This window comes from Gymnoscopelus braueri (genome assembly GCF_963280865.1).
Source record: "Gymnoscopelus braueri genome assembly, chromosome: 4".
Classification (NCBI taxonomy): Eukaryota; Metazoa; Chordata; class Actinopteri; order Myctophiformes; family Myctophidae; genus Gymnoscopelus; species Gymnoscopelus braueri.
The window spans coordinates 5,879,836-5,901,545 of NC_137605.1; the positions used below are offsets into that span (position 1 = coordinate 5,879,836).

The 21,710-nt window shown below is 38.8% G+C and overlaps 1 protein-coding gene across 3 annotated transcripts; it reads right to left on the bottom strand.

Moving 5' to 3' along the window:
* Positions 1–2,631: 2,631 nt before the first annotated feature.
* On the bottom strand, positions 2,632–19,974 carry LOC308083953 (H-2 class II histocompatibility antigen, E-S beta chain-like). 3 transcript variants are annotated; one of them, XR_013933025.1, is made up of 8 exons: positions 19,864–19,974; positions 19,467–19,739; positions 18,266–18,482; positions 9,915–9,982; positions 9,508–9,621; positions 7,788–7,821; positions 2,876–5,894; positions 2,632–2,844 (listed from the first exon to the last, which is right to left on the bottom strand). XR_013933025.1 is itself a non-coding variant. In XM_080426387.1 (8 exons), coding segments are annotated over exons 1-7 (768 nt in total). In that variant the 5' UTR covers positions 19,925–19,974; the 3' UTR covers positions 2,632–4,750; positions 5,851–5,893. The 3 variants fall into 3 exon arrangements, 2 of the variants coding, with proteins under 2 accessions (XP_080282513.1, XP_080282512.1); XM_080426387.1 differs by having other exon boundaries at positions 2,632–4,750; positions 5,851–5,894; XM_080426386.1 differs by having other exon boundaries at positions 2,632–5,894.
* Positions 19,975–21,710: the final 1,736 nt, after the last annotated feature.

Here is a 21,710-nt window from a genome sequence, read left to right on the forward strand (position 1 = left end):
AGGGGCCGTGTGTGTCTGTGTGTGAGTGAAGATAGACCAAACACTGGAACAGGAATACATTTGAGTTTTAAAATGTATCAAAGTAATTATTCAAAATGTAGTGTTTCAAGGCGCTCAATCAATAATGTGAAACGGGTAATTTAAAACAGATTTTATTTGTCTCCAGTCCACTTATTGTGCTCTTGCTAGATAAATGTTAAGTAAAACTTGGATTAAAATAAACACACCACGTGTAGGCAAATTCCCATGTGGCAAGAAATTTTACATAATTCTATATTTTTTATTCCATGTAGTGAAAATGCCCGAGTGAAGAAAATTCCATGCTGTGTTGATAATGCCATACTGTGATGAAAAATCCATTCGGTAGCAAATTCCACGTGTTGATATAATTTAAAATAAAAGAACTAAAAAATGTAATAATAATCCTAGTAGGCTAGAACTTATGGTTATCAAGCAAATTGTTACAGCAATTTTTGAGTGATTGATGGAGATAGTATAAAGACAGGTTAAACTGTACCTCGGTTGAGTATTACATTTTACTGTATAGCAAAAAGTTTGTGTGCAGCTTTCCGGATCATGGGTCCGGCCGATGGTTTCTGCAGAACCATTGGTCAGTCCATTATTCTATGAAAGTACTCACAAACTGTGTGGGGGGTCAGGGAACATTTATTTCCGACCATTATTTGACCATTGGTCAGTCCATTATTCGACCATTGGTCAGTCCATTATTCCGTGGAAGTTACTCACAAACTTTGGGGGGTAAGGGAACATTTTTATTAAGGGAACATTTTTATATAAATTGTATTAAAATATTTTTTTTATTAAGGGAACATTTTTATATAAATTGTATTAAATTAAATTAAATTAATTTTCGATTGAGGACTTTTATGTCAACAAGATCATATGGAGTCTAAAACAGAGACCGGTGACAGGCCGAGATAGTTCTATTTTTCAAAGGATCAATTACCTGACCTGATGGGTACATTTGGGTCTTAACTAGCTACTAAATAGGTAATACAATAAAGCTATGAGGTTTGTAGTGTGGAACTACACCACCATAATAGTATTTAAAAGAAGCAATTGCAATCTTTCCCAAAAATGGCAGATCTACAAGCTGCAGATCAGATATAACATTTCCAAAACATTGTATAAATCTACAAGCTGCATCAGTTGTTTAACAAATGTCAAAGAGCATAGCATTATCAAAGATACAGTATGCCAAAAGGTCCTATGATTTTTAAATACATAAGAAGTGAAGTGTGGGAAAAAAATGGTTATTGGTGTTGACTTTCTCTGTAACCATTACTGTAGAATTGTTGAATACACTGTTTGAGGATACGTGACCAGTAGCATATGCGCAATGCTTGCTTGTCACTGCCATCACACGTGTATCTAACAATACAGTTTTGTTTTGAATATTTGTACATAATTGTATCCCATTGAATTAGCATAATGACTGTCATTCTATGAATTTTCTCTATTTTTATAGGACATAAATACTTTATATTTATGCCCTAAGGGGTCAAATGTAGTGGATAAAATTCATATAACAGTCATTGTGGTATTGATTAATTGTATTAGTAAGAATGTATTAGTAGATGCAACAATCATCACCTGTTCTTACTTGTTAAACTCCTCTCCCTTACAAACAGTCGACTCATGCAAACCTATTTCAAACATACTGACTCTGGGTGAGTCAGTTATAGAATAGAGCCTATGTAAGGAGTGACCATCTGTTGTTACCTCTTGTGTACTTCTCCTGAGTGTATAAATATGTGTAAGACATTGGTGGTGGGGGGTGATGGGGGAAGCCCTGGAGGGAGACACTAGTCTCTCTCTGCTGTGATGAGATCTACAATAAACATGGAGTTTGGTTCCTGACAACTGAGTCCTGCATCTTCCTGATCTGTTTATTTTACATAAAGTAACATGTAAAAGCTGCCATTACACATGAAACTGGAGGCAAAGAAACAAAGTCCACAGCAGGAGGAGCTCAGAGTGGTCAAGTCGTCTACACTGGATGAGCACAGAGTCATTATTAGAGAGATGCCATTGGCTACAAATGGAGGGTGACAGCGTTCTGTTTTCCCTTGGACCAATCAATCAGTTTCATCGTGGATCAATCACCTTAAAACTCTGACTGACTCTGGCCCGGACCGCTGGCCTAGTGGTCTGGGCACTTAGGCTCCATTGCAGCCTGAGTGTGTCGTGGGGTCGAGTCCCAAGCCCGATGATTTTTGTTGCGTGTCACTCCCCATCTCTCTCTCCCCATTTCCTGTCTATATACTGTATACTATCAATAAAGGCAGAAAAAGGCCCCAAAAATATCTTAGAAACAAATAAAGAAAAATACATCTTTTTGCCTATTGTAATAAAATAATAATGATAATCCCAACAATTATTTAGATTTATGTTTGAAAGACGAGAACATTCGATCACAACTTCATGCACAGTAAATCAGCTGCTGTACTAGTCCAATAACATAAGATATAAATAATAATTAGAGAAAACTGTAGTATACTGTAATGTAGATTAAACTGGGTGCTATGTATACTTTAATGTAGATATGAAGGGTGCTCTTAAAAAACTGTTAAACAGGATAAGCAACAAAGCAGTCCAGGCACTCCAAAATAAGGAAGTCAACACCTAAAAAGGCCTTTATTTTTAATGGTTAAAATCGTTACAAAAGAAATAATGAAAACACCGGGAAAAACAAGCAAACAAACACAAAAAAAACCATTATATCACACTGTGAAGTTTAAATACATAAGTATTTAGGTTATACCATAACGGGAAGCATCTGTCTGTCTGTCTGTCTGTCTGTCTGTCTGTCTGTCTGTCTGTCTGTCTTGACGTAAAACATTATATGTTTTACGGCATCGGATGTACTTTTGCAGACCTGGCGGAGGCTATAGCTCTAAATACACTGAATACATATGGGATGTGTTCCACACTAATAATATTAGTGTGGAGAACATATTATGTTCTCCACACATCACAATAATGAAAACATTATGTTCTCCACACATCAGAATAATGAAAACATTATGTTCTCCACACATCAGAATAATGAAAACATTATGTTCTCCACACATCAGAATAATGAAAACATTGGTGAAGTTCCCCTTTAATTAGGACCGGGGAACGCATCTGTGTAATTTTTAGATTTCTTTGGCCATTAAAAAAATAGCAGATCTACAAGCTCATGAGCTATGAGCTTGTAGATCTGCTATTTTTTTTAAAATTTTGAACATTTGTGCAAATCTTTGAATATATATATATATTTAAAGCGAACATTTGTAACTCAAATCTTTGCTTCTGGGGGGGAGGGGGGGTCCCTGGAACAAAATATTTTGAGGTCCAAATACATATAATTTTGGGGGTCCTTGCCATGAAAAGGTTTGAGAACCACTGACATAGCAACATACGTTACAAAAAATGTTTCTACTGTACATTTGTAGAATCGGACAAATTGCACACATTTTCACGATTTTTCTAAAAATAGCAGATCTACAAGCTCATAGCGCACTCGGTGCAGCGCTATGAGCTTGTATATAATTGCTGTCCGGCAGAAACCAGCTAATTCCATGTTGACGCTTTTGCATTTTTTTCCATAAATCAGTGCTATTGAACACCCTTCACGTCTGTGTGTTGGTAAAAACAATATTGAACCAATGAAAAGCATTAAAAAGAGCTTCTGACAAAACCAGCTAACTCCATTGGATCCTCAAACTTACTGCTAAACTAAACCAGCTAACTCCAGCAAAGGGGGGTGGAGTTAGGTGGTTTTGCTGACTCCAGGCTCCACCCCCTTTTGACCTCCAACCTCATTGTGAGCTTGGAGGTCCATTCAGCTGTTCTCATCAATGATGAACAAAACCTCCTAACTCCACTTTTTTTTACATTTCCTGAAAAATTAACATTTTGGAGTTTTAGAAACTGCCAGGGTTTTTTTTTTTTGTAAAAAAAAAAGTACACAGGAGCCGAGATACAGCATTTTAAAGTAATACGTTTTTTTTTTTTTTTTTTGAAAAATCCAGCAGTGAACTGTAAAGAACCTGGGGGTTATTATTGATACTGAATTGAATTTTAATACACACATTAATCATGTTACCAAGATTGCCTTCTTTCATCTTACAAATATTGCACGAATTAGAGTCTGTCGTTGGACAATGCAAAAACGTTGATCCACGCTTTTGTTTTCTCTCGGCCTGCCAAAGAAAACAACTGACAGATTACAACTTGTTCAAAATGCGGCAGCCAGAGTTTTAACTAAAACTAAGATGAGAAAGAGAACATTTTACTCCAGTTCTAGCTTCACTACACTGGCTCCCGGTTGTTTTTAGGATTGATTTCAAAATTATTTTACTAGTTTATAAAGCTCAAAATGGTCTGGCACCTTCCTACTAGCCTGGCATTGGCCAGACTGATACCGTGGATTCACTCTCACGTTCCTACCCGGTATCAGTCCGGCCCAGGGAGCTAGTATGAGAAATCAGAAAATGATTTTGATGCTTTTCACTGTTGTACGGACAGCAGTTGAAACGCAGTCACTGATTGGCCCGATCATTTTCTGATTTCTCATACTCGCTCCCTATGGGCCGAAGTCCAGACTGATACCGGGGAGGAACGCGAGAGTGAATCACGTTATCAGTCTGGCCAGGCTACCTTCCTACCTCTATGACTGCCTGCCTAGATATGTTCCAAATCGCCCCCCTCAGGTCTTCAAGTGCTGAACTGCTCGAGGTTCCTACAATGACATGTAAAAAACACGGCGAAGCAGCATTCTGCTTCTACGGACTGACAGCGTGGAATAAACTCCCATTACACCTAAGACAGGCAGCCTCTGTCGATAGCTTTAAAGCACAACTCAAGACCTACTTCTTCACTCTTGCTTTTAGTTGATTTTTAAATCTCTGTGTTGTTATCCATGTCCTCACTGTATTTCCTGATTCACTGCCTTTTGCTATTATTTTAATGTTGTTTTATGCTTTTGCTTTTCTTTTTTGCTTTATTGTTAAATTAGTTGTAATTGTAATTGTATTCTTGCTCTGTAATGCACTTTGAGCTGCATTTCATGTCATGAAAGGTGCTATACAAATAAAGTTTATTATTATTATTATATTATTATATAATGATTGCAAATCATAAATGATCACATACAAATGATTGATCTTTGTTAGATCTTTTTGATAGATCTTTTTCACCACAAACAAGGCCAACTTACTACCTCTTCCATTTAGATGGTATTACCTACAAAATTCTGTCCCCTCTGATTCTTGTGTTTTAAAATAATGTATAACAGAGTCAAATTGTTGTCACTGACATATTTATGTTTATGTTGTCAGATGATGGTATAACTATAAAAAGTGATTTAATGAATGTTCACAAAATGCAAATCAAGACACCCACAGGTGGTTTAGCCAACTCTTGTTAAGCCAGTTTTGTGAAAAAGTCTTATTAACCACGTAAACCCTGTTATACTTTGTTGACTGACCCTCCCAGGGGTCTGTACTTGACCTCCTCCGTTTTCCCACTACACCAAATATCTTTGCCGACAACATAGCCAAGCTTATAGATGGGTTCATTTGGCTGAATTTTCATCTAATGTTAGCATATTATGACCCAGAATATTGACCCCATGGTTCATATGGTTAACCACTTTCATCCTGGTGACCGTATTGTTTTTTAAAAGTCAAACTTTTCACAAATTAGCTCACATCACAGTGTGAGCTTGTAAATGGGCTGTTTTTGCTATTCATGGAACAGTGAAGTTTATAGGGTTAAAGTAAGTGGTTAAATCATCATTGTGCTGCTGTTACATGTATTTCAAAGCTTGGACAGACATACATTTCCTCCTTTCTCCACCAGGGGGCAGCACTGACAGTCTGCATCTGTGAAAACACAAACGTCCAATTAGAACAACACGTATTTTTTTCTGTGAAAAGACAATGAACCATTAAGAATTAAACCTTTTAATTTCAAGAACCCCCATAACTCTGAGAGTGAACAAAAGGAACCAAATGGACCCTTAGGAGTCCATTTGGTTCCATTTGTACACTCTCAGAGTTACAGACCTGGTCCATTTGGTTCCATTTGTAGGCCTACACTCTCAGAGTTACAGACCTGTAAGCAGGGCCGCTTCTCCCTACACGCACACTACGCAGGCTGCGTGGGGCCCCGCCCCACGCAGGGCCCCTACCCGCCGGAAAAAAAAAAAAAGAAAAGAAAAACTTTTTTTTTTTTTAAACGGACCCAATCCGCCCAGAACCGCGAAAAAAACGAACCCAATCCGCCCAGAACCGCAAAAAGAAACACGGAGGACACATGCACGCGCGCGTGCATGTGTCCTGTATCATGCTTAGGGCCCCTGTGGAGTCTAAAGCGGCACTGCCTGTAAGGGTCCATTTGGTTCCATTTGTACACTCTACACAGACCTGCGAGGGTCCCCTCAAGGACCCCTGAGGTTCCACATACTGAATTAGACTGTATTAACTGTGAAAAAAACTAAACCAGTTAAAGTTCAAGTTGATTGGATGTATTCTAATTCATACCAATGTGAACCAGATAAATGTACAGCAGTAGTCTGACTGTTACAACTGTCATGCTGACACCTTTATCTGACTATCTTAATCACAGGAAACAGAACTATAAGCAAACTGTTTTTACATTTATTCGGCCATGTAATGATAATCTGGTTTAACCCTATGTCACCAAACGTATCATATATGATACACACATTACACTGATTTTTTAATAAATCAGTGTAATGAATACTTGGACCAAGAACCTGTTGTATCATATCTGACACATCCCCACTTCCCCCTGGACCATACCATTTGCACTGCAGGTAGTTACAGAGCCTCAGGTGGTCTGACCCAAAATGGCTGCCATCAACTAAACAGGAGAGGTTGATGCACTACTAACAAACAATTATTTTTTAAGCAGTTCGGGTACGTTTTCCTAGTATATCTTTACTAATATTTTGAAATAAGTGTTGGATAACTTGAATGCACTTATGAGCTCTCAAAATTTAGCATTTGAGTTTGTTTTTTATGATGTCAAAGTGTTTGTATCATATTTGATACTACAGGTCTATAGTCCTTTACGATTTGTATCATATTTGATACTACAGGTATAAAATAAATGTGTTTTCTTTTTTTGTAATGTTAAACCCGACTTGATTTTTTTTTTTGTTTCAAAATTTTATCCCACGATTTTGTAACCCTATTTTTTACACCCAGTGCCAATCTCTATGTAATCCTGGGCACTACACTCCCTCTGCCAACCTAGGGAGGCCAGGGCCGAGCTCATGCCTCCTTCAATGCATGAGAGCTAACTGACTTTCTTATCACCTGACAGGGGAGAGTTTCCCTGGTTGGACGTAGCGCGTGGAAGGAACACGTTATTCCAACCAGTTCCTTTCCCCTCCATCAGGCGCCCCGGCTGGCCAGGGGGAGGCAGTAAAACCGACTTAAAATACCCCTTTTAATACCCCTTGTATCAAATATGATACAACAAATAAATGATACAAAGGAATGTTAAAAAAAATTAAACAAAATCAAAAATGTTTTAAGACCCAATAAAGTGTCCCTTTTCAAAATTTTGGAATTTTCTGACCTTTCCTTCATAGTTCAGGTTCTAGAGGGTTAATTCCATTTAATGAACATTTCTATTAGTTTTATAAATTCTAAATGTTATGAATAAAAGTTTTATAAACATGTGTTTGTGTCTAACAGGAAGAGGAAGTCAATGTGGATGAGTGGGAGGAGTCTAAAGATTCTCACCAGAGACTCTCACCAGTCGGCACCAGAATACGTCCTGATAGAAGAAGAGAGATGATTAAAACAGGTGACAGACAGACAGACAGACAGACAGACAGACAGACAGACAGGCAGGCAGACAGACAGACAGACAGACAGACAGACAGACAGACAGACAGACAGACAGACAGACAGACAGACAGACAGACAGACAGGCAGGCAGGCAGGCAGGCAGGCAGACAGACAGACAGACAGACAGACAGACAGACAGACAGACAGACAGACAGACAGACAGGCAGGCAGGCAGGCAGGCAGGCAGGCAGGCAGGCAGGCAGGCAGGCAGGCAGGCAGGCAGGCAGGCAGACAGACAGACAGACAGACAGACAGACAGGTCTAGTTATACATTCAATTATAATCAGGTTTACATCTCTGATCCAGAGTTAGTTCAGAGTGTTTCTGAATATTTAGTTGAACCCAGTCAGTCACGTTATCAGTCTAAACTCAACCTACTGTAATATCACATTCATATGTATTTAAATTAACTTGCTTGCTTTTAAAATTAGAATGTTATCCTTTATAGAATTTAAGTACTTTGCTGGGTGTTTTAATTGTGGTGTATATTTATGTATTGTATTGTCTTGAATGTATGCATTGACCTGAGCAGAACTATTTGTTTCCCTTGTGGATAATAAAAACATCTAATCTAATGTAGAGTTCTCCATTTCTGCCTGAGCTCGACCCGGCCGGGCCGAAAATGTGAACTTGTAGATCAGTGAAGAATCCTTTAACTGCTTTAGACTGCTTTAGAGAACAGACTTATAGTATGTTCAATTGTTCATACAAAACATGCAGTTGCAAAACATGCAGTTGCACACTAAATAAAGTTACATCCTTGTCGTCACACCAGAAGCCTACTCTGCAATCTCTCTCTCTCTCTCTCTCTCTCTCTCTCTCTCTCTCTCTCTCTCTCTCTCTCTCTCTCTCTCTCTCTCTCTCTCTCTCTCTCTCTCTCTCCCTGACTGTCTCGCTGGCTGCTGATACCTGTAATTTATACTTCGTCCTACAACGGTCGCGCACCAACAAACCACAACGCGTGGCATTCTGCTGTTTGGTGTGTAACACCCCATCAGGCTCATTTATGGCTCATTTAAGTAACCGATCTACAAGTTCACGACTCGTTAGATCGCAATGCATTGTGAGCTTCAGTGAGCTTGTAGATCGAATGGCTATTCGGTGCACAACACCAGCGTGCAACTCAGCATCAATCAGGATCCATTTACAAGCAGCAGCCACTCCAGCCAGGCAAGCGGCAACAACAACCTCCCTCTGCTGTCTGTCTGTTAGCCTCCATTAAAACCCAGTCATCAGCATCACTGTCAGCACAGCAACACATGGACAGCTCTGATGTTCATGATTAAAAAAATATATATTTTCCCAATCAATTAGCATAAATTTTCGGCCTGCCGGGTCGAGCTCGGCCAGAAATAGAGAAGATCAAACCTTGTTTCCTCCACTGGTAGTAGGTGGATTAATTAAAAATAAACATAACGTGTTAATGACCTTGTTTCTTCCACTAGTAGTAAAATAATGAATTAAACATGTTAATTAAATATGTTAATGACCTTGTTTCTTCCACTGGTAGTAAAATAATTAATTAAAATGTTAACAAAACATGTTAATGACCTTGTTTCTTCCACTGGTAGTAAAATAATGAATTAAAATGTTAACAAAACATGTTAATGACCTTGTTTCTTCCACTGGTAGTAGATGAATCCAGACAGGAACAAGACCAGACCCAGAACCAGACCAGATGCTCCGATGGCGATCCTGTTCTTATCTGCCTCTGGCATGGAATCATCTGACAATACAACAACCAATCACTATTATTATATTATATTACATAATATGTTACGTTACGTTTATGTTATGTTATATTGTAATAAGTAAAACAGAGTCCAGTGAACAGGTACATTAAAAAAGAGTGCAATAATCACAGATTACGACAGATTATACAGTATATTAATACAGTATATTACAGTAGAGTACAGTAGATTACAGTAGATTACAGTAGAGTACAGTAGATTACAGTAGATTACAGTAGAGTACAGTAGATTACAGTAGAGTACAGTAGATTACAGTAGAGTAACTGACCCCAGTCCACTATTTTAGGCTCAGTCTGGCTGGGGAGTTCCACCATGCATGAGATCTTCTCTCCTGATCTGTAAACACACACACACACACACACACACACACACACACACACACACACACACACACACACACACACACACACACACACACACACACGCACACGCACACACACACACACACAGGTTTACTTACTATGTTTCTATCGCGTTTTCATGTTATTTTGTACAATATTAAATATTATGAATTATATAGAAAATCATTATTAAATTATATTGTCTGCATAATCTGCATACGTGTCATATATTACTTTATCAAACAATGCACCGTTTTTGCTCACAATCTCCTAGAATATAGTAATATGTGTTTTTGAAATAATAATCTAATGTGTTTTGAGTTAAATAAAAAATAATCATCTCTACTGTGTAATGTTATGAATTTAAGGTTGTCATGACAACCATCTGTTCTACTCTGAGGATTATTTTTGATATTCAACATTTATTCTAAAGAATCACTATAAATAAAAATAATACCTTTATGAACTTTGTAGACTTTTAATGAATGACTGTATACTATACGGTGTTTCCTGTTAAGGAGATTTAACTTATTTTCTTCTCTCACTTTTTACTGAATGCAAATAAACTTGCCTTCAATGCCTTGGCATGTACGTTGTGATGTGCCGTGACAGACCTGTCACTCTTGGTTCAATAAACCCTAAAGTCCAGTTTATAGACGACATACACAGAAATTACCTTTTACATGCGCAAGGCATCTTTATTGACAAACAAGGGAGATTCCCTCTATACTATGTGAATAAAAGAACAGCAAATTAATGATATTAAAACAATACGACCTGATGTATCACGAAGGCAATTCGCTCCACATCTAAGTCTGCATGCAAACAAGCGCTCGGTTGAGCGCCTGGAGAATTCTGAAGTTCTTATCTATTACATTCAGTATATCAACGCTGTGGCTATCAAGGCCTGTCTTCTGACTGCACTCTATAAAGTAAAGGTTGACGGCCCAAGGTTCCACAATGGACCATCAAGCCCTCCTTGGGTACGAATTTAGTACCCACAACAACACAAGATTAAAATCTAGACAGTACTTTATAGAAATTACCCATTAGCATAACATATTTCATGTTTAAAAAATCAGGTCCCATTTTTCTCTTTTTGAGTCATGTGAGCCGAGGAAAACCCTTTTCTTTGAAGGGGAAACTCTGAACTAGGCTGGGGCAGTCCCAAACCTACCATCTGGACATGAGCTCTTATTGGGGACAATTACATCATTTGATTCCATATTGCATTGCTAAACTTAGGGTCCCTCAGTGGGGCATTCCCACTGAGTTTTCCTTTACAAGCAACTATTCTAACATGTGTAATATATATATATTTAAAAAAAAAAAAAATCATTTCACTTGTTCTCTGTGTGCATTTTTGGTTTCTTCTCCAATTCCTCTGGTTGAGGTGGTCACTTTTCCGAGCCCGGAGGAGGAGGTTCCGACAGAGCCCAAGACTAGGCCCCCCCCCCCCACCCATCCAGTGCCATTAACGAATGTACTTGGCACTGAATGAGCTAAGAGGCGGAGGTCCCACTCCCGAGCCCCCCGGGTCCGTACCCTCCTGGGGCCTGAGACCGGAGCCCCCCGTATTATACACAGGGGCCCCAACCCCCAAGCGCCAGTCAGATCCGTACCCTCCTTGAGGTCGAAAGTCGGGGCGTAGATATCGTGCAGGGGTGTTCTTCGTCAAGTTCAGCATGGGGGCCCAGGTGGCAATATAATGTTTCTGTGGTGTGTATTGGGATCACTCTGTCACTGCTCTCTTATCACTTGCCATTTGCGAAGGGCAAGACAGCCTATATTTAATGTGCCTAAAGCTGCCAGGGAGATCGCTACGATCAGATTATGTCCCCCAACATTACTATCAAAATCAAAATCAAAATTAATAATCAGTGGCCTTGGGCAGCATAGATGTACCCCATGAAACAATGGTATGTTCCTGTCTGGCTGAGAGTGATATTGGTACTACTCAAATTAAATGTGTAGTGTCCCTCCTTTATCTAAAAAAAAATTGGGTGGGGGTTTGATGGTGAGTCTTTGATCTCTATCATATTATTTCCCTCCTTGACCTGACACCCGGCAGGGCACACAGCATAGGAATGTGCAGAGGCCAGGGTGCCACCCTCCTTTACCTTTTTTGACATACACAACAACACATACCATACACAAAATGTAATTGGAAACACAACAAAACAACTTTCCTGTGCTTTATGCACAGGTCAATTGACATTATTCTCGGGCTGTACAAAATTGTACAATTCTCTTCTGCAACCCATGACCTGTTTCAGAGAAACCAACGCACACAAACACCTCACTTCGCTGTATGTGAATCAAATCAAGCCAGAGCACAAAAAGAGCCAACACGCACACAGCATGTTTCCGTTCAGTTAACTAATTTGACATTGGCCTGTATAATTTAGTTTAATTTGAATATATATATAGTTTGATTGTGGCATTCTATTTAACACTACACATTACAACAGTTTCACTTCAATTTGGTTGTTTTCTCTGATTAAGCTATTATAGTTATTTTAGTCTATGATGTCACTATACATCAGATGTAATATTATATTACTACTGGTGAAATATTATTATGTGATCTTTTGAAACTTTAATCTATGCGAGTCAAAATCAGGTTTACTCTATAATATATTAGTGCAACTAATTGTTTGTTTGTTAAAGCAGAAATACATTTGTTTTAAATTCCACTTAATCTCTAATAAGTATCATGTTTGTCTCCTCTCTAGTGTATGTTATTTGTAAAAAAGAATATATATATATTTTTCTTATTGTGTCCCACCCAGAGCGATAGAAAATGTATTTGTTTACACATGTCGAGGCCCCAACAACAACGATTAGCAGTAAGTCAACCTTGCTTCAGATATTCCCACTTCTTGCTTAGAAAGTGTGTCCTTCTCCATGGCATAGTAGTTCCAGTGTCTGTAACAGATAAAAGTTTGTCAAAAGTCACGCAAGCTTTCCCAAGGCTTGCTCTCTGGATGCCATAGGTGTCATCGGAAGTGAGTCTCGTGAACACTGCAGTTTGCAATGTTGGTGCCCCTCTGCCTCAGCATGTCGATCAGACAGAATTATAGGGCCTTCCACTGCATGTTTCCAGTTCATAGAAAGAAATGACCGTCCGCCAACCAGTGTTGCAGTCCTCGAATGTGAAACCAACCCATTTCTAAAGTCTGAGATAGTTGTAATAACAAAAAAATATAGATATACTAATGTAACAATACATAGAAGCGTTTGGGCTTTCTGTCCACTGTTACATTCTTAAAATTATTATAATAATAATAATTATTATTTTTTATTATTATATATATTATTTTAAATATAACCTATTTATTTTACACTTACACTCTACTTACTTAACCACACGGTCAAATTGGCTTTTCTCTTTATTATTATTATATATATATATTTTTTACTGATATTCAGTTCAGAGTCAACAATCATTTAGTCACCTTAGTGCACTTGCATGTTGTTTCTGGTCTGGTCACTTCTAAGAAAGTAAACTGTTGGTTTTTGGGATTATACAAATCATAGGTATACAACATATTGCAGACTGTGCATAAAATTTAACGAAAATAGCAGATCTACAAATTGATACAATTATTACGGATAACGCTTAGTTTGGTCACAGTACATTATTTCTGCATATAAGATCTGATCAGTTCACAGGGTCCCCCCTTTTTTCTATAGTGCTGCGCCAGGCTCTCTCTCTCTCTCTCTCTCTCTGAGGGGAGTGACTCACTTACTGTATGGAAGCTATTTTTTTCTTTTTTTTTTTTGCAGAATTCTCTGAAGAAACTAATTTATTTGAACATCATATTTCTCTCCTCGCTTTTTTCCTCTTTTTCCATTTTCCAAAATAACTGACTCCAATCTTTTAATCTAAGGGCTACCCACTTAAGTCTTTCGAACCTCCCCACCGGGGCGCAGTCCCAGGCTAGACCCCTTTCCACTTGAGGTCTACACCCAGGTCACCCTGGATAGAGAGTTCAAGTCTCCTGCTTCCCGGCGTCTTCTTTTCAAAGCCCACCGATCACAGGAGCATCACTCGCTTAGTAACTGTAGCACTCCGGCGGTCGCTTTCAGCTTGTGATGGCCTGACTGTACATTGAGCCGAACGCAGCGACCACACCCGCCTCCTGTCGGGGAGCACGCCATGGAATTAATGCTTTTTGCGATCCGACCGGCGGGTGACCCAGTCGATAGCGATCCCTTACCCGTAGGCGTGGTTGGCGCCCCAGGCAGGAAACCGACGGTCTTGTCCTGGCCCCGCTTGGCTACGGGAACCAGAATTTTAACCGTTTTCACCCGCCTTGCCTGTAACCGGTGAGTCACGCACTCCCGTCCGGTTAGGTGTGGACTGTCATCCACGCACCATGTGCTGCCAACCCTAGGAGAGAGCGGCAGTCGGCACACCGACTAGACGGAAAACACAGCTAGGATGTTGATTCATCCTTGACAGAACACGGGGGCCCTTCAGTCTCTCCCCAGCACTATATAACGTCTTTAACGTGCTCTGGGAGCCTTGCGACCCCGCTGCCGCCTGTTGGGAGCAAGGGATTGGGGAGCCTACCCCCTAACCTCACTCCCTAGTTATCTGTGTCCTTAATTTCTGGGATTACGAATCATAGTTATAGCGTATTTCAGACTGTTCATAACTCTAACAACAATAGCAGATTCTACTAGCACAATGAGTCACTATTGAGCTAGCCTAAACAGCCACGGTTTCCAGTAATCATACTGGAGTAAATGTACAATGTCGGCTTCTGAAATGTACACTTAAGTAGAAGTAAAAGTATTGAAAACTGGAACCACTCTAGTGAGATACAAAATGGGACCCTCAAAATGTACTCAAGTAGAACACTTGAGTAAATGTACTTCGTGACCTTGGCTTCCACCACTGAACCCCGTGCAGGCGGTTATCTTCCTTGTTTAAATTCCTAAGCAGGACAAAATCTCTAAACAAAATGCTTACGGAGCAGATTACACTATCCACTGACATGTACTTGGGTCAAAGTACCAAAAACAAAAAATGGTATCGGAGTGGAGTGAGACACCAACGTGAGAAGTGTTTACAGTAATAGGCAGCCTGTCCCCATTCACAATTTCTCAGATTTAACATGCACAAGTTTCCCTTTGAAAATAGCAGATCCACAAGCACGAAGTGCTTGAGATGAAATAGCTTGTGAGCTTGTAGATCGGCAACTTCCAAATGGCTGAGCTGTATGCAGGGCTGAAGTGGTTCTGCAGCAATTATCTACCACTTCAAAGTAAACAGTTACCAACGTTCTCAAGGTGTTTTGCAGGGGCAGAAGCACACTGTCTGCCTCTGAGATGTATGCAGTGGAAGTAAAAATACAGATAGCTGTAAGGGCTTTTTAAAGTAACAATACCTCAAGACTGTACTTAAGCACAAACCTGGACCTCAGGAAGAATAGTCTCCACTAAGGTGTAGACTAGTGGATGCTCCTTAAAAAAACAACAACAAACAAACAGACAGGACTTACAGAGGCCTTCATTCATTCGGATGACATACATATAACATACATATGAAGACACATATGACACACTGTAGTACTATTTAGGGGGCAACCCTAGGCTGCAGAGCCAGCCGTTCACGTCACCTCGCTCGGATGCTGGAGCTAAACATAACGTGCATGTAACCTGTAGTATTTTTGGGGTCGCCCCTTAGTGGCAGTCTCAGCTTAAACATAATATAACCTGTAGTATTTTCTTAGCCGCAGTCCCAGCTTTCACATAATATAACCTGTAGTATTTTCTTAGCCGCAGTCCCAGCTTTCACATAATATAACCTGTAGTATTTTCTTAGCCGCAGTCCCAGCTTTCACATAATATAACCTGTAGTATTTTCTTAGCCGCAGTCCCAGCTTTCACATAATATAACCTGTAGTATTTTCTTAGCCGCAGTCCCAGCTTTCACATAATATAACCTGTAGTATTTTCTTAGCCGCAGTCCCAGCTTTCACATAATAACACATAACGACACATAACGTACACAACTTAGGCTACACGCTATCTTCTCCCATGTACCCGGCGTGGTTTGCGGTTTAGAGATCCTAGTAAAGGCCACTTATTGTATTGTCTCAGTAAACTGTTGGATCATAGAATACAGAGAGACAGTGTAGTGTCTCAGTAAACCATAGGATCATAAAGTACACTGAGACAGTGTGGTCTATCAGTAACCTATAGGACCACAGAACACAGAGAAACAGTGTAGTGTCTCAGTAAACTATAGGACCACAGAATACAGAGAAACAGTGTAGTGTCTCAGTAAACTATAGGACCACAGAATACAGAGAAACAGTGTAGTGTCTCAGTAAACTATAGGACCACAGAATACAGAGAAACAGTGTAGTGTCTCAGTAAACTATAGGACCATTATGACAATTGTAAGGATATATTCATGCAGGCACACAGACAAACCCCCAGCACCTAGTGTAAAACTAATATTAGATAAATTCACCCGCACCGAAAACCAAAGCGTGAAAAAGTGGTATTTCGAGGTACAACAAAAATAAATCCATATATTTATATATATAGCCATGCATTGCTCGAACACCCAAGTTGGATCGTGGGTTATTCTAGAGGCCTTGACATGAATATATATATAAATAAAGACAAATAACTGATAGTAACAGCTGATAGTTAAACATCCGTGTAAAAAAACGTCGGGGTGTCTCCGGTGGTCTCATAAACATATACAGAGACAGTTGCTGGGAGGATCAACTCGGTCCACCCAGCCACGCTAACAGGACATCATGGGGTATATGAAGTACAGAGCCTAAGTATTAAACACAAAGGTCATTCAATCTGCTGTTCAGTGGTGACTTCACATGTATGCAATCATATTTACACATTGTCTTTAATAATTGACCTAAATTTGGTATAATACAATTCACATATAGCACCGCGTGTACCCTTCCTGGGGCCCCAAGGAATTGTAGCACATAGTGTATGGGCGAATTGTTATTTGGATCTTATGGATCCAGCGGTCGTCTGGACTGGACAGGGTCACGGTCGGGGTCACCAGCTGATGTGCCGTGACAGACCTGTCACTCTTGGTTCAATAAACCCTAAAGTCCAGTTTATAGACGACATACACAGAAATTACCTTTTACATGCGCAAGGCATCTTTATTGACAAACAAGGGAGATTCCCTCTATACTATGTGAATAAAAGAACAGCAAATTAATGATATTAAAACAATACGACCTGATGTATCACGAAGGCAATTCGCTCCACATCTAAGTCTGCATGCAAACAAGCGCTCGGTTGAGCGCCTGGAGAATTCTGAAGTTCTTATCTATTACATTCAGTATATCAACGCTGTGGCTATCAAGGCCTGTCTTCTGACTGCACTCTATAAAGTAAAGGTTGACGGCCCAAGGTTCCACAATGGACCATCAGTTGTAATGCATTTATGGGAAGGATCAGTGTTAATGCCATAAAAGATGTACTCAACAAAACCAGGAAGTAAGCAAACCATACCACATAGTGGAAACTTTCTGCTTACTCAACAACTTTTACATTCAAATCACCTCATTCAGTATGAATATTCACCCACAGCCCATGTCTAACTGTTCTGTACTGGTGTTTATTGCTGTGTATTGGATTGGTCTGTACTGATCAATACTGGTACAGTGGTGGAAAGTAATTAAATACAATTACTCAAGTACTGTACAGTACTTAAGTAAATGTTTTAAGTATTTTTTTTTACTTTACTGGAGTATTTCCAATATTCAGTTCTTTTACTTCTACTCAACTACATTTCAGAGGCAAATATTATACTTTTACTCCACTACAATTATTTGAAAACTTTAGTTAGTAGTTACTTTGTAGATTTTGATTATTATTACAAAACATACATTAACCACTTCAGCCCTACTGTATATGCATTTCAGCTATTTTCGAAGATTTTTAAACATTTTATACATTTGAAAAATGTGGACATTCGGGACATTCTGCATAATGTACTTCTACTTTTGTACTTTTACTCAAGTACATTTTGAATTCCTGACTTTTACTTGTAACAGAGTATTTATTTTCTACATTGTGGAATTAATATGTGGAAAAACTTTTACTTAAGTAAAACATTTGAGTAATTTTTCCACCTCTGTACAACTGGTCTGCACTGGTCCTCACTGGTGTACACAGTTGTGTATGTCTACTGACGTGGGTGTGTACTCCAGGAAGGAGTGGTACTGGTAGTAGAGTGTGTATTTCTATGTATTGGTGTCTATTAGGTGTGTACCTGGGTGTGTACTCCAGGAAGGCGTGGTACTGGTAGTACCAGTCTCCATCTCCCAGCTCATCAGAGGAGGACACATCAGAGGTGATTGGCTGTCTGTCTCTCAGCCATGTGACCAGGATCAGTTTAGGATAGAAGCCATAGATGCTGCACTTCAGCATGACTGTGTGTCTGCTGCCACCAGGGGGCGTCACTGAGCTCAGCATCACATAGGGCTCCACTGGAATGACAAGAATATTATTATTATTTTATTATTATTATTATTATTATTATTATTATCATTATTATTATTATTATTATTATTATTATTATTATTATTATTATTATTATTATTATTATCATCATGATTATAATAATAATTATAATAAGTACAATAATAATAATAATTATTAACCTCAACATTATGTTATTATAATTATTATTAGTAGTATTATCCTCATTATATTATTATTAGTATTATTATTAGTATTATTATTGGTAGTATTATTGTTATGTTATTATTATTATTATTATGTTTATTATTATCATTATTATTAGTATTGTTATGAGTATTATTATTAGTATTATTATTATTACATACCAATAATGTGTAAAAGTTATTATTATTACTAATGATATATCAGTGAAATGTCAATGTCAGTATCTGGCCAACAGATGGTGCCAGAGAATATTGAAATATTTTACCAATGATTATTTGAATTACATAATTCTACACTTTGTTACACTGTAGAAAGCAATAACATTTTTTTTTAAAACATATTCAATAATTTAAATGTAATTCAAATGAACCAAACTGAACAGTTTAAAAAAAGATACAGTATATGAATTAGTCTACATTTGTTATGATCAGTTCTACATATACTCTTGTTCAGTTACACACGCACGCACGCAAGCACGCACACGCACACACACACACACACACACACACACACACACACACACACACACACACACACACACACACACACACACACACACACACACGAATCACGGAAATAGCAGATCTACAAGCTCACAAAGTGTTACGTCTCAAAACGTTGTGAGCTTGTAGATCGGCTAATTAAGTTATGGGGATGTGAAATGTTTGTCAGCAGCAGCTCCATTAGCATATCAGTGTTAACACCATTAATCAGGGAATTAATTATTATTTCATGTTATTGTTTATGGGGTGATGAGGTGTAGTGCTGTTCTGAGATCAACTCACCTCTCTTATCCAGAACATTGGAGTACCAGATCCCAACGTTGTATTTGCAGTATAGCTCTCGCTGTGCTCTCATCCTATCCAGGTATCCAGGTAGTTTATTCCAGTACTCTGCCTGCTTCACACCACGCTCAGTGTATCCAACCCACTCCCCCACCCCGCTGTCAAACCTGGCAAACACTCGTTTATTGAAATACATTGATCTCATGTACTGTATATCCTGTAGCTCAGTGGAGTTAAACACACACTTAATAACCGCATAGTATGGATATCCATCTGGAAAAAGAAAAGTAAAAACGTCATGAATATTCATGTTTGTATCATAATGTCATGGAAGTGTGAATTGTTACTGACTGTTAATTGTAGTTAATTGTTAATAAAGTAAGTAAATAAAGTTTACCTGCTGCATGGAAACAGATGAAACACAGTGAAGCACAGAGCCAGAGTTTAGTTGAAGTCATGTTGATCAGTTGAGATGTTTCAGAGTTTAGTTGAAGTGTTGATAGTTGAAATTCTGATGTGGAACTGAACACTGACTGACTTCTCAAACAGTCTCTGCTCTACAACAACCAATGAAAAAAACACTCTTCACTCTCATCACTTGTTACCAGGCAGACATTAAACCAAAACTACAGCAAATTGTTTAACGTGTGAAAGCAACTGCAGTGCTCTAAACAGATTATGCTATAGTTTCTTTTTTTTTACTATGTATTTACTATGGTATTTATTGACTATGTTCTGTGTATTTACTATATAATTACAATTATGTGTATTTACTATTTTATATATTTACTATATTTGTTATGTATTTACTATGCGCTATATTTACTATATATTCCTTATGTATTTAGTATGCTATACATTTATATTATTCAATTCAATTCAATTCAATTTTATTAAAGTGTCAAATCACAACAAGTTGACTCAAGACACTTTACATGTAGAGAAGAGACCCGACATCCCACCCTGAGCAAGCAATTTTGCGACAGTGGCAACGAAAAACTCCCTCTTAACTGGAAGAAACGTCAGGCAGACCCTAGGCTCTAGGGTGGCGGCCTTCTGCCTCGACCGTGTCGGGGGAAAGAAGAGAGAGAGAGGGAGAGACAGACAGAGGAGAGACAGAAAGAGATACAATGCAAGTAGTAACAATAACAATAGTAGCAAATATAATAGTGTAAGATAGTATATGATAATATAATATAGTACAGCAATAGTGTGTATGCAGTATATAATGGTATAATAAAAGAATGTTAAGATAATATACAGTATAGTGTAGTGGTATAGTGTAATGTAGTAGAAATCCACGGTCGTGCTCCATGGAGAGGCCCGGTCCGCAGTCACAGTATTGAGCCGCAGCTGGGGGTCCATGGACCTGCGACGTGGGAAATAAAAGAAACTCCGGGGAGCGGGTCCCCGGTTGTAGAATTAGTGGCAGGCATGTTATGTATTTACTATGCTATATATTTAATGTTACTAGTCCATACCCGTGGGGGGATATACGCTGTATATGGTGGTCAATGGCTGTGTGCAAATTCAGATCAATTGCTCCAGCCACTGAGGAGAACCGGGCAGAAGAGATTTTGGCCTCACCACCCTCACAGAGCTTTGTCGAATTACAGGAGGATGTATTTACTATGTATTTACTGCATGTACAGTATGTGTTTACTATGTTATGTATTCATTATGTATTTACAATGTATAAGTAAGTACATTTTATTTATATAGCATTTCCACAGAGATAACTCACAAAGTGCTTACATACAGTGAGATTAAAAACAGCAAGGTATTAAAACAGAACAGAAAAAGCCTGTACAATTAATCTCAGACAGGACAGCAAATAACAACACAAACATGGAAATAAAATCATGTAACGTCTGCAAATGTTTGTTAAGTAGTAGTGTTTTAAGGTTGTTCTTAAAAATGTCCACAGAGGCTGTAGCTCTCAAGACGAGCATTCCAAAGTTTGGGAGCTACAACCTGAAAGGCTTTGTCACCTTTTGTTTTTAGTGTAGTATGGGGACCTTCTAACAGATCTTATGGCCCTGCTAGGCACATAACGTGGGAGCAGATCAGTTAAGTGTTCTGGGGCCTGACTGTGCAGACTGAGCTCTAAGTGAGCACCAGGACCCCGACCTTGAAATGGACCCTGAAATTAACAGGAAGCTAGTGTAAAGAGGCCAGGATTGGAGTAATGTGGCAGCCTTCTGCTGGACCTGGGGCCTGTTCCTCGAAAGGTGAATTAAATAA